The sequence below is a fragment of the Rhinolophus sinicus genome, linkage group LG05 (genome assembly GCF_036562045.2).
Source record: "Rhinolophus sinicus isolate RSC01 linkage group LG05, ASM3656204v1, whole genome shotgun sequence".
In the NCBI taxonomy this organism is placed as follows: domain Eukaryota; kingdom Metazoa; phylum Chordata; class Mammalia; order Chiroptera; family Rhinolophidae; genus Rhinolophus; species Rhinolophus sinicus.
This window is the reverse complement of record NC_133755.1, coordinates 173,455,345-173,468,426: the sequence shown is the minus strand read 5'-3', so window position 1 is coordinate 173,468,426 and position 13,082 is coordinate 173,455,345. Positions and strand designations below refer to the sequence as shown.

Sequence of the window (13,082 nt, the reverse complement as noted above, 5' to 3'; positions counted from 1 at the left end):
TACAAGATCCGGTGTTATTTTCGGGGAAACACAGGATATTGAAATGTTCTGCTATTTCATCATCCTAAGAATTATTCCATTCTTGCTCATCAATTATACCCAATTGTCAAAAAAGACTCAAATAATAAGAAAAATAAAAAGCATTAAAATTGTTGAGAAGGGTGTTTCAATAGTGCAATAAATCATCATTCAGTTTTAACTACATTACCAAAAATATTGCATTATATTTAAAGAAGGTATAAATAAGCTTGGAGACACCATCTTTGTAGTCTGCTTTTAGCTTTCCTTGGAACATGGTTATATATTTAGATTTCTCATTTTCTGTCCATAATGGCATAAAACAGAGCAACACATTTCACAATTATGAGACAAAGTAGAAGATGAATGCAAAGAAATAGCCTCATTCTAGACTTCAGTGATGATGGTGAAATTGAACATTTACGTGAAATATTAGACTGAGTTTTCAGATGAACATATCCTAAGGTGTATTTCTCAAACTCAACTGATGAGAGAAAAATGTATCTCTTAAGGACAAAAATAGGGTATTTTCATCCAATCTGTCATTCAACAAGGACTCCACCTTGTATTTTTGCGACAAGAATCTGGACTTTTTTGCTTTGCTAAGAAGGTGTGACATTTGAATTAAATTGAAACAGAAAGGTTTGCTGCATTTCAATTATATTAAAATTCTTAAAAGTTTTTTTCCCCTATCCCTTTAGTCTCACTTCTGTAAATTATTTGTAAGATGACATGAAAATATTTTTTAAAAGGCTCCACTGGACCCAGGTGACCATGACTTTTTTTTCCCCTTATATACTGGTATATGTCCTTAGTATACATCTCGTTTCTTCAACGATGTCCTCATGCAAAGCATCAATAAAAACAGAAGACAAGGATAATAGCAGCTAGCAGAGATGTCTTTCAAGGTTGCATTAACACTCATTAAGTGTTACATTTTGATCATTTATAAATCCCCCTTCCTCTGCTTTTCTCTGTGACAGGACAAACTTAGTTGAAGGCCTTACTAAAATCCACACATGCTATCCTATGCCTACAGCATTTTCTTGATTTATGATTGTAATAAACCTACCACCTTAGTACCCTGAAATGCAATTTATTTGAGCCTAGAGACATCAACTCATTTAATGCAACTCAAGGCTCTTAATATATCACCCATTTTAGGTTTTATCATGTTCAATTCTACTCTTTCCATTATATTCTTCTATATAAAAAATTACTGAAGCAAAATAAGTTACATATTTCTAACAGGCCACTTGGCAGCTCTTCATTCAGTGGTTGAATCTTCTATGTTTTTAATTCCTAACATTCTTTTTAAAGCCCTTTTTATTAGTCTTACCATTTTTATCATCAGCACTTCATTTTGAGCTATAGCTCACCTGACATCTTTTGAATAGCCTGATAAAACAATTATCATAACCAAGAGCTCCAACTTCCTCAAGACAACAGAAATCATTCCCCTTATGACACGATTACCTTCCTATTGTCAGGGATACTGGACCTCAACAAGGATGCAGGTGTGGTTAGGCTGCAATGTTTAGAGAGGCCCTAGCACTTCTATTCTGTAACAACTTCTAGGCAGCCATACTGAACTTACTGGTAAATAAAAATGCTTAATTTTTCTGTATATTTCACCCTAGCTTAAATACACTAAGGCAACTGGATTTGTAGAGCCAACTACACAATTTATTACATTTAACTGTTACTCTGTTGCTATATTCTCCAATTCTAAACTTAGTTTAAACACTATCCACCTTACGCACTAGAAAAGCTGCTTTTCTTCACCACTCCCCTTTCTTCATCACTCATTTTTGAACAACAAAGCTTTAAAGAACATCTACTCCTTCCAAATGGGTCTTAATGAGTTATCTTCTAAAATTTTGGAGAGAATGTATAGAGCAATTAATGACGCCAAGAGGTGTTTTTATTTAGGGGGAAGGGGATTGAGATTCTTAGGACAGAATCACTCTTGTCTCAAGTTTCTATTAACTTTCATTGTTCACTTCAATAACTTGGTGTTAATTACAAGCTGGTCAACAGTGCTACCTTGATTTTATTGCCTCTACTAACCCTTGTGAAATGAAACTGGAACTAAAGCAATTCAAAAGTACCACATTTATACACGAACAAATCTGCTGCTTGGATAAGTTCTGTCATCACTACCTCTCGCCCTCTGAGATTTTTATTGTCTCACTGACAACTTGTTTCTTTTCCTTTAACTACAACTTATATTGTTCTTTGAACAACATCCACATGTTCTTCACCGGGCTCCATCTTCAAGTTCCTGAATTCTCAGGCAGAAACATATGTGCCCGACATAAAATACTGCACCTACTCCAATCACTGCTATCAGAATTATTTCTTCAAAATAAGGTATGGAATTCCATTCCATAATTTCCAGGTACAAGTTCCAACCTAGCAAATATCATTAATATTAATTTCACATTTACTATTTGCATTAAAAGGACAACTTCAGAGCCCAGTAGTGTCTAAGGTTCGCTACCCTTTCAAACTAAAGTAACTCTTCCCTCTTCCACATTCCCGGTCTCTCACTTGTACCTGTTACAGAATCTAGAATTTTACCTTGTGTTCACACGGACGTCGCTCCATAAAGAAGCGGTTACGTGAGGTCTTGCTTTTCTGTTCGTCGCTGTGTGTATCATTTATCTAGCAATCCCTACTTTTAAATGTTTGTGATATTGTGTTACATTCATTTGCGCCAAAGAGTTTTGAGTATTACGAAGAAGTGTGAGTGGAGATATTTCCAAACATGTATATGCTAAGCAGTTTACATCTATAAGTACTTCTCATCTAGAGCAAAAACAGGATTTATAATGGATTCAGTCCTGTCTTTGCAAGTTGACATATTTGATCAATTCTAAGGTGCGATTTTTCTTCACATTTGCTCAGCCCTGAAATTAATAAAATTCTTACAACTCCAGGGGATGTTATACTTTAGAAGAGATTAAAAATTCTTAGCTAACGATATACATCTAGACTACCGATATACATCAGCTGTATACTTTTGCATTAGACATTTCATTTCACTGAACTTCAATTTCCTGTGGTGTAAACTGGGAGTCAAAAGGCCTAGCTCATTAAGCATTAAATAGAAGCATGCCTAGAAGTTCTTGCCTCGTGGTAACAGCCTAAGTAAAGGCAGCAATCTATGTTGTCATCATCACCATCAACAACAGCGCTCACCACCATGCGCTTGATGACAGGGAACTGAGTGCGGAGGAGAGCACATGACGCTCCAAGTTGTAACAGTGAAACGCCATCTGTCTTCTATTCTACACTCCAGTGGACTGAGATTAAATTCTACAATGTTCTCAACTGATTCGTAAGTTGCTAGAGCACATTTTGATTATAGAAAAAGTGTAAAGGTCCTGGAAAGACTGATCGTCCTAGTAAGAAATAGCAGAAGAAAAACTACCACACTTGTGACACACCGATTCCTAGCACACAGACAGCAATAACTCTAAAGACCGTAAGATGGAGTTCTAAACCTTTTGAGGCTGTTGCTGTTCCAGGAGTTGCTGTCTGAGATGTTCAAGGTTTTGCTGCTGTAGTTGTTCTGCTATCTGATGAAAAATGGAATTGTTCACAGATTCCGAAACATGAGAACTAAAAGGAAAAACAAGTGGAAATCTATTTTAAAATCCAGTAAAGATAATATGAAAATAAAACTGAGTATCCAAACCTCCCCAAATGCCAAATAAATGAAGCATATTCTACTACAATGTTTACTGTTGAAATATTAACACAGAAAATGGAATACCTCAAAACATTAACATGTTAAAACAGAAATATATTCTCCAATAGTGTTTTAATAGGACGTGTTAGAAATACTCTGATGAAGATCTGATACTATCTCATACTATTAAATACAAATAAATTAGTACTTTTTACATTCGAACACTTTAAGAAAAGCTCAGTAAAACACTTATAAAAACAGTTAAAAAGTATTTAAACATTGTCACTTTAACTTCTCTAACTATGAGATAGTGGGAGAAATGTTCTATCAATAATAACATACGAAATGTACAATTATAATTGACCATAAACTCATAAAATTAATCTCCTTCCATTGAAAAGCATTCACATTATTAGGTATGTTAACAGAAACAATGTTTAGAGAAGAGGAAATAATTTAACTATACTCTGGGAAATTCACACCTGGAATACACCTGGAATTCTGGGTGCCACAAGGTAAGACATGAACAAAAAAGAGGGCATCCCAAAAGGGACAATCAGGATGGTGAGAAGTCTTGAAATAGTTGAAAAAAAGAGTACGTCATCTGGATCAAATAAACCTAAGGGGAAGAATGATACCTATCTTCAAAAACTGAAGGGCTATGTCTCAAAGATAACGGAGCATATTTATTTCCTTGCTTCAGAAAGCAAAACAGATGTGTGTGTAGACAGCAAATCAAACAAGATTCGGTAACAAAATAACATACAGCAGTAACAATTACTCAGCTTCTCGCAATGGAAGGCATTAATTAACACCTTGGATAAATACCATTAGGACTGTTACATAAGATTCTTATATTGTTCAGGACACTGATCTACATGATCTCAGACGCTTCATCTAACTTTATAATTCATAATTAAAATATTAGTTTTTAATTTTTTCAAGTAGAATCTCTTTATCAAATGGATTTATTTGTATGTTTATACATTACATAAATAATTTTTAAACATATTATCCCAATATATAAAACTATTAACTTCTGTTTGAAGCAAGATTCTCAGAGGCTTTCCCCATTCATCATCCCTCTTCCCTTCTCCCACCTTCCACATACTGCACCTCCCCTCTCCAACAATCTACTCCCTACTGGTCCTTTCACAGAACCTAGGGCTCTGCTCAATTTTTTGGAAAAAAATAAATAACTGATCTAAATAAAAACACACAATCTAATTCTTTAAAAACCAAAGTCCCTATTTGATATACTTCCTAGAAGTGGTCATTGGCAACAGAAGCAAGCTTCTTTACTATTATTTCAAATATTCTTACAAGTGAGTTAAATAATTTAAAGTTTAACATAGAGAAAATATCACAACTAGATTTATCAACATTTACCAACTTTCCTGTACTTTTGACATAGCCCAACTATTTGCAAAGATCTGAGAGTCAAAATAATATAGTGAGGCAACAAGACAGCAACCCTACCATCTTTCTATGTTAGAGCAAAACAGCCTGAAATAATAACCCAACTTATTCAAAGTATACTTAGTAGTTCAGATGGCAACGTCCCATCCAATGTTTATAAAAATAACAGAAAAAAATTATGGTTATAAGGAAAAACATAGCAATTCTTACAGTTGAGAAGTTGGAATTTCCTTTTTGGATTCTTCACTATGCTCAGAATCTTCCCCAAAATCAAACCTATCCATCAACTTCTAAGTGGGGAAGAAAAAAAAAAGAGAAATACACAAATTAAAAAGTGCTTCTCACAAATATGTTACAAATGCTATTTTAAAGGTCATGCCATCCACTAATTTATCTCTATCACTTAATATGAAAATGTTTCATACAATTTTATGTTATACTATATGAAATAAAGCATTTTATGAGTAGATCTTTACTTTTCATTATTTCACATACGTTGCCTTATGTAACAAAACAAATCATGACACACACAGGATTAATACCAATACTCTAACTTTACAAAAGAGAATATTAGAATTAAAATAATTCAGTAACTTGCCAATGGCAATAAAGGTTGAATAAACAACAGCTAGGACTAGTCTAGTTTTCTGAGAATGTTCCACTGTTTCCTAAATGGCCTTTAAATTGGTATTTAAAATTTAATACCAATTTAAAATTTAATACCAATATTAAAATTATGGGTATTTTAATATTCCCATAATTGACAAGAATACTGAGGGTACCATACAATGACACTACACAAGAAAGATATTCACCTTTAAAAACATTATACTTTATAGTTAGATCTCAACTTATCAAAATACTGTAGAACAGTGACAACTTACAGACTTGTTTTCTGAACTTAACACACTGAACAATTTCAATTTTAGCAGGTTAAAATTATAGAACATAGAACCGTAATTAATATATTTGTGACATCCAAAAAAGAAATTTAAAAATTCAGAAAACAATCATTTGCCCCAATGCTGAATATACAATTTTACTGACCCGTAAATCTTTATCTTTAGTCAAAAGCAAATATTCTAAATGTTTCAAGTGGAATTAAAAATCACTTAATTTCTTTCAGAAGTTTGGACCTTTTGTAAAACTTAGGATGCCGTACTACAGTACGGTGGATACTAAAATAGTTCTACGATAAAATGTAATTTACAGAATTAGAATCCATGTGCAGTACATAGAATTCACTAATTGACATAGGACAGATCTGATGTCTTAACGTCTACCTTGTTAAAGGACACTCCCTGCTCTAAGGGATTGAGGGTGCTGGCTGCGGCAGCCGCAGCGGTCAGCTGCGCCGTCAGCGCCTGCAACTGAACAACAAGACCAGCATCCAGGGCCTGCAGGATGGAAGGCTGAGGCTTCTGCTGTTGTATCTGCAAAGTCTGTATTAACTGCTGAAACTGGAAGGGGAAAACAAAGGAAAATGAATACAAACAGGTGCTGGGTTTTATCTACAAGAACACCTATCTAAAACTTTTAGTCAATAAAATTCATTCTAGTCTTTGGAGATCAGGAAAAAATATAAACTAACTCAAAACAACAGCTAATTTAAAAAAAAAAAAAAAAAAAGAACTTGTGTGCCATATATAGTACATTCCTTAATAAGTTTGTCTGGCTTCTAGAAAGTCACAGAATTTAAAAAAAAATAAAGTGGTCGTACAATGATAACCAGATAAAGAATTCATCACAAGCAGACTCATTTTTTTCACTAAGCTTTTCATCCCTTCTTCAAAGAATTAACTTAATCTCTGTAAAAGGACAAGCACTAAACACAACTGCTTCTGCTATTTTTCAGATTTGTTATCTGAAAACACGTTTCCTGAAAGCAGGAAAAGCAAAGAAAACTGTCCTTTGGAGCAGAGTCTGAAACTAAAGAAATTAAAGGTGAACAGTGTCAATAAGAGTTTAAAGCAACTCCTGTTCCCCCATTCATCCACCCTCTTAAAAAACAGAAACGATAGTAAGATTCTGAAGATACTTCATGGTTAAGCACAAATCCTGAGAACATCCTAGAATTAATATTTTTCTAATCACTACCTAAACCCAAATTAAATCTGAAAATTATCAGTTTAGAATAGAAAAATACAAATAGCAAAGCTATTGCTAAACAAGACACTTGTACTTTTTGTAACAAACAAGTCATTTAACCATCAAATAAACATTTACTAGACTACTAATGTAATAGCAAAGAAAATAAAAATGGTATAAAAATGTATGACCATTGAGTTACTGCAGTGAGGAAGCTACAGAACAGACAAGATGGAGGAAGGGAGAGAAGGAAATAAAGGGAAGGGGAAGGAAAGGAAAAGAGGAAAAGGAGGAAGAAGGAAGGAAATGCCGTGTCTGTCCTTTACGCACTATAACAGCCCCTTCTGACACCCCCGTTTTGCCCAAGAGCACGGTTACTCCAGGGTCAAACCACTGCAGCATCCTTTTCCCTCTACTCTGACTTCATATTCTATCAATTACTATGTTTTCTTCACTCTCTGTGTACTATTTCTTCTGGAAAATCCCTTCTCCTGCCAAAAGTATTTATTTTAACGGGTATTTTTTTAAAATGAGAGTATTTGTTTTAGGCATTATTTTCAAAATATCATTATCACAAAATAAAATTAATAATTCAAAAATTTTATGTATTATCAATTCACTTTACCAACTGTCCCAAAAATTTAACTATATTTTTTACTGTATTTGAATATTTTGACTATAGTTGAATTGGTTTTTACATTTTTAAAATCTAGAATGGTCCCACTTTTTTTGACACTGTCCTTTTTAGAGTCTATAAACACTATTTTTTACATATTCATTACTTCCCTTCCAGTATCACTGTTAACAGAACAAAGATACTTCTATCTCCAGACGTTTGTCCTCTCCCATCCATTAAAATACTGTTCGGTTCATGTGATGGGCATCAACATAAAAATCTCTGGTAATTCCCCACTGCTTAGCATATCAAGCCTTTATTTCTCAAAACCATTTATGTGTTTTGAAACCCAGGTCGCAGACTTAAGTCTGCCATTTCAACTTTGTAACTAATAACTTACATGCACAGACCACCTTATTCTCCAGACAACGCAACTCTAAAATATCTTTTGTATACACAATATTGTTATGCCTCTATACATTAGTCATCCATTCCACAAAAAATGTATTGAACACCTGCTATAACATAGAAACTGGAGATACAGCAGTGAACAAAACTGACAAAAACCCTTGTCCCTGTATAGCACACATTCCAATGGGAAGAGACAGAGAACAAATAAAATACATAAATTATGTAACAGAACAGAAGGTAGTAAGTGCTAAGGAAGGAACCAAGTAAGGCAGGTGATAGAGAAAGGAGCATAAAGAGATGCAAGGCAGAGTTTGCAGTTTTAAATCACTCTTCAAAGGCTTCACTGGGGTGACATTTAAACAAAACCTTACAGGTGGTTGAAACTAGGGTTTCTAGGTGGGAATTCCCGCCCGTTCTCAGGAATTTTTTTGCTTTCCCGTTCCCGAATCCCAAAATATAAACTGTTTTCTGTTCTCCATGATGAATCGTTTCCACAAAGTGACAGGCGATACTACCAACCACCTGGGTTCAAGGAGCTGATTTTCCCTATTTCCTGACCAACTTTCCCGAACAGGCGGGAATTCCTGCCTGGAAACCCTAGTTGAAACCCTGTGAATATGTGGGTAAGTTCAGGAAGTTTTACTTACAGATCACAATTAATTTGATCTTTAAAGGATAGGTTAAAAAAAAAAAAAGAGAGATGCTAATGAGGGGCTATCCTCACATCCTGCCATTTCAAGTCTCAATTCAAATGCCACTTCCTCAGAGACCCATTCTCATCGCTACCCTCTCTAATTATGACCCCATCCCTCAAACAGTTAGTTACTCTAAAGATTTACGGTTTCAAGTCACATATCACTAGCTAAAGAATGTTTTATACTTTTTTATTGTCTGTCTCCTGTAACATAGGAAGACATCTTCTCCTAATAGAAGACCTCCCTGTCTCATTACTAGAGCAACAATAGTACCTAATAATGTTTGGCAGAAACTATGTGCACTAAATTAATAATTTTTGTGAAAAATTAACTTTTTCTAAAACATTCTATAATAACATAAAAGTGTTCAGGGTGCATTACTAAATGAAAAAATCAAGTTACACAATACTATACATAGTGTGATACTATTTTTAACAAAACAAAAACACATATTCTTTAGGTGGTATATTATGAAATAATACATTAGGAAAATATAGTAAGTTCCAAATCATTGTCAGCAAAATGCTGCTCACCTGCTGGCCTTGAGGACTTTGCAGGATCTGAGCTACAGCTGTGAGCGTATCAGTATTTGCTATCTGGGAAACCCACGGATCAGGTAAACCTTGGACCACAGTGGCTGGAGTAACAGGTGTCACAGGAGTTCCTTTTAAAAAAGACATCACACCCAATAAATATATAATAAATAAGGCTTGAAAAGGTAGAAAGATTTGCTGTCACTTTCATAAAATATATACAAATTTAAATAAATATTTTTATTGTCTCTATATTGAAAAATCATTACAGAATTAGTTAGGTTAAAATAAAGTACCAAAAAGATTATCTACTCGTCTTCAGTTAAGCAAGCTACTACTTTAAAGAAGCCTACAATACTTAGCACTCATTTAAAGTCTTACTACAGAAGTAAATTCAATTATGTAACGAAATATTCAAAATACAACCAACGAAAAACTGTAAAATAGTGTGTGCAATATAAAACTATTTTTCTTTAAGAATTTGTGCACACATGCGTGCACACACACAAACCATAAAATAAATATATACCAAAATGTTAACAAATGTAATTCTTGGATGATGATAAAAAATTATAAATTTCATTTAAATACCTCAAAAAGCTTAGTACTAAAGTATTTGTGACTCCACTAAATAAGTTTTCCAGGGTTCCTTATAAATACTAAGTTTCTGTGGTATACTGTGAATATCAAATTGATTTGCATACAAGTTTTAAAGATTACAGACAGCCTAAATCAGAAAAAAACCTAAGCAATACATCCATTTCCCAAAGTTCATTATATTTATGTTTCTAGGGATTAAAACAATTCAGCTCCCTAATTTTTAGAAAGAATTACATACAAATATAATTTCTGATTGTATTTTTCCTTTAAATTACTTTCCCTTTCAATTAACCACTGCTAGACAAATTCTCCTGCAGCCAAACTGTTATTTTACATATGAATAATCACCTGAAAAGTATGAGCAGAATATTCGGAAAAGAACACTCGATCAAAGCAACGTACCTGGGGTATTGCTCATAGCAGCAGTAGCACTGGCCAGGACAGGCGTGACAACTGGAGGAGGGATTCCTGCTGCCATATCCAAAAGAGGCTGAATAATCTCGCTCTTGAATACATTATTCTTCTGCCACAAGTTTAATACTCTCACTATTTTACTCTAGAGGAAAATAAAGAAAATGGACATTTTATTTTTTTGATTTCCAAATGTTAGCACAGTCAAATAGCAACTAGTTGGGCAGTGGGTGGGAAGGACTAAAATACTTCTCCAGTGCTTTCCACCCCGAAACTATGTTTCTATAATTTTGCATTTGCTAACACTAACTCACGTGAAAAAAAAAGTTCATTTTGACAGATGTAGAAGGTAAATGAAAACTACATTTAGCAGAAGGCGGAAATGGCAACTAGGTTTCAGCTTCCATGTGACTGAAGCCCGATGAGATCATGGTCATGGTTGGCTAGGAAACTGCGTTAAGGCTGCTGAGGCAGGTCAGGAGTCAACATAGCACTCAAGTCATATTTACAGGGAATTGTTAACTTTGTTTATCTTTTAAACAAATAAGTAACATCAAGACAGAGTCCTTATCTTATATGAGTTTTTCAAATTTTCATTTTAAAACTAAGGACAGGGGCAGGTTATTTCCTCACATAAATAGTTAACTAAACTTACTTTCTTTCACAACTTATCAGCATATAAAAGTTATATAAACAACACTAAGTATTAGTTATTGACTACTGTAACATTACTTACTCCATTAGGAAAATAATTTAAATGATAGGCTGGAATTAAGTATTAACTTCTGTTAAATGTACATAGTTTATAATAGTAAAATAAGCAATTTTAAGAATGAAGATCTGGTTCACCTTTAAATCCCTTACAATATTATACTGATGAATTTTCAAACTACATTAACATGCAAATTTTTGTACTTCAAATGAAGCATAAGAAAATTACACAAAGAAATGCTTCATACCTTCTGATTTGACTCTCCTTTCTAAGACGTGAGCACTTAGAAAGTACCTTAGTCTTTTGTTTTATAGAAAAAAATCTTCCAGTTCCCAAGACACTCATCCTGTACTTCAAAAATAAGCCAGTCTCTGAAAGGTATCATTCTATGTATCATTCTACATACAAACAAATAATGCTTCTAGTTTATGACTGATATTACAGTATCAATGTAATCTTTCCTACTGTGGTTAAAAAAAAATCCATTATCTTAAACTCTATTAGTATCTTAAACTCCCTGAGAAACACTCTTATTATGAAGTCTACAAACTTAACACTGATTTGTTCATAGTAAGTGACAGAAATCCAAGTACAAACTAGTGAAATTTCTAAATCAAAGTGTTTAACTTACTTTAAAAAATGTATACGTAAAATTTTAAATGAGTTATTCTAGGTGGGATTCTAAGGTATCTATTTTAAGAATCAGTTACAACAGGTCTCTTAAAATTCTTTTGCCTGCACAGAATTATCAAAATACCAAAGTAATTTAAAAAAAAAAAAACTTCTGTCTCAAGAAGTATGTCCAAGAATAGTTTACAAAGAATGATACAATAATTTATCTCCATAATAACATTTTTAATTATTAAAAGTAAAAACTACCTAATCTTGCTGTACTCGAGATGAAGTGAAAGATGTGGTATGCTTTTAAGTTTTATGGTTCTTCCTTAAAGCAACCATTAGTCTTCATCTATTCTTACCGTTTCCGACATAATCAGTATTGCAATCAACCCTGTCAGAAGAGCATACTAAATTTCCAAATCAGCATCCAAAATAAGTAAGCTTCTAATATTTTTGAGCACACACGAAGATAAACAACCCCTTTTTATTCTCTCTTAGGGTCTAAAGCCTCCTTTTTATGTGGTAAAGAATATTTATTCATTCAGATCTAGCAGACATTGTGGTGTGGTTTTTAGCACTAATAAAACTCTACCATAAAAGAATTCTGATATGCATTTAGTTATTTTCTATTAATTGCTTGGAAAATCCATTTTTTACAGACACTAAATAGGTAAGCGAGGTCAAATAAAATTCTGCATTGGTCGTGTGTAAATACATAAACTGTTAGTATAATACCAAAAGCTTACGATAGCAAGTTACTTTAACACTAATTGCTTCAATAAATTAAAAAGCAGCAAAATCAACATCTTTCCACACTGCTTAAGAAGATTCTAAGGACAAAAAGGAACATGGATAGTGTAACAAGCAGATTCGAATCAGGAATAACTAAGAGTAAAGGATAACCTAAAATCATAAATTAAGATAATCTAAGGAGTCTTAAGACCAAAAGGGTAATGTATCTATTTAAAACAGCCTACCTTGTCATCCCCAGGGCAACGATATAAATTCTGGAAAGTGCTAATGATGTTATTACTAAATCTGGGTGCAAACACATCCTTTTCTTGACCAAACTGATGTCGAGATTGTCGTACAATGGAATCAATAACATAAAGTCCAGGTACCTTGTATTCTGGTTTACACTGATAAAAAAAACAAAAGTGGGAAGGGAAAGAAATAAGAAGGTAAAATTCCTGATAGACAAAAATCATTATAAATCCTACACAAACACAAAAACACTCTTCATGTTGAGGTAACAAGTATTCAG

General features: G+C 33.5%; 1 protein-coding gene across 4 annotated transcripts in view; it reads right to left on the bottom strand.

The window, feature by feature from the left end:
* SCAF8 (SR-related CTD associated factor 8) overlaps positions 1–13,082 on the bottom strand; it is a 141,036-nt gene that overhangs the window by 81,559 nt on the left and 46,395 nt on the right. For all 4 annotated transcript variants that reach the window (XM_074333733.1, XM_019749249.2, XM_019749246.2 and 1 more), the window contains 6 exons: positions 12,796–12,957; positions 10,480–10,633; positions 9,478–9,608; positions 6,418–6,594; positions 5,345–5,424; positions 3,528–3,645 (listed from right to left, as the gene is read on the bottom strand). In XM_074333733.1, coding sequence (XP_074189834.1) covers positions 3,528–3,645; positions 5,345–5,424; positions 6,418–6,594; positions 9,478–9,608; positions 10,480–10,633; positions 12,796–12,957 — 822 coding nt within the window. The remainder of the gene's footprint in view (positions 1–3,527; positions 3,646–5,344; positions 5,425–6,417; positions 6,595–9,477; positions 9,609–10,479; positions 10,634–12,795; positions 12,958–13,082) is intronic.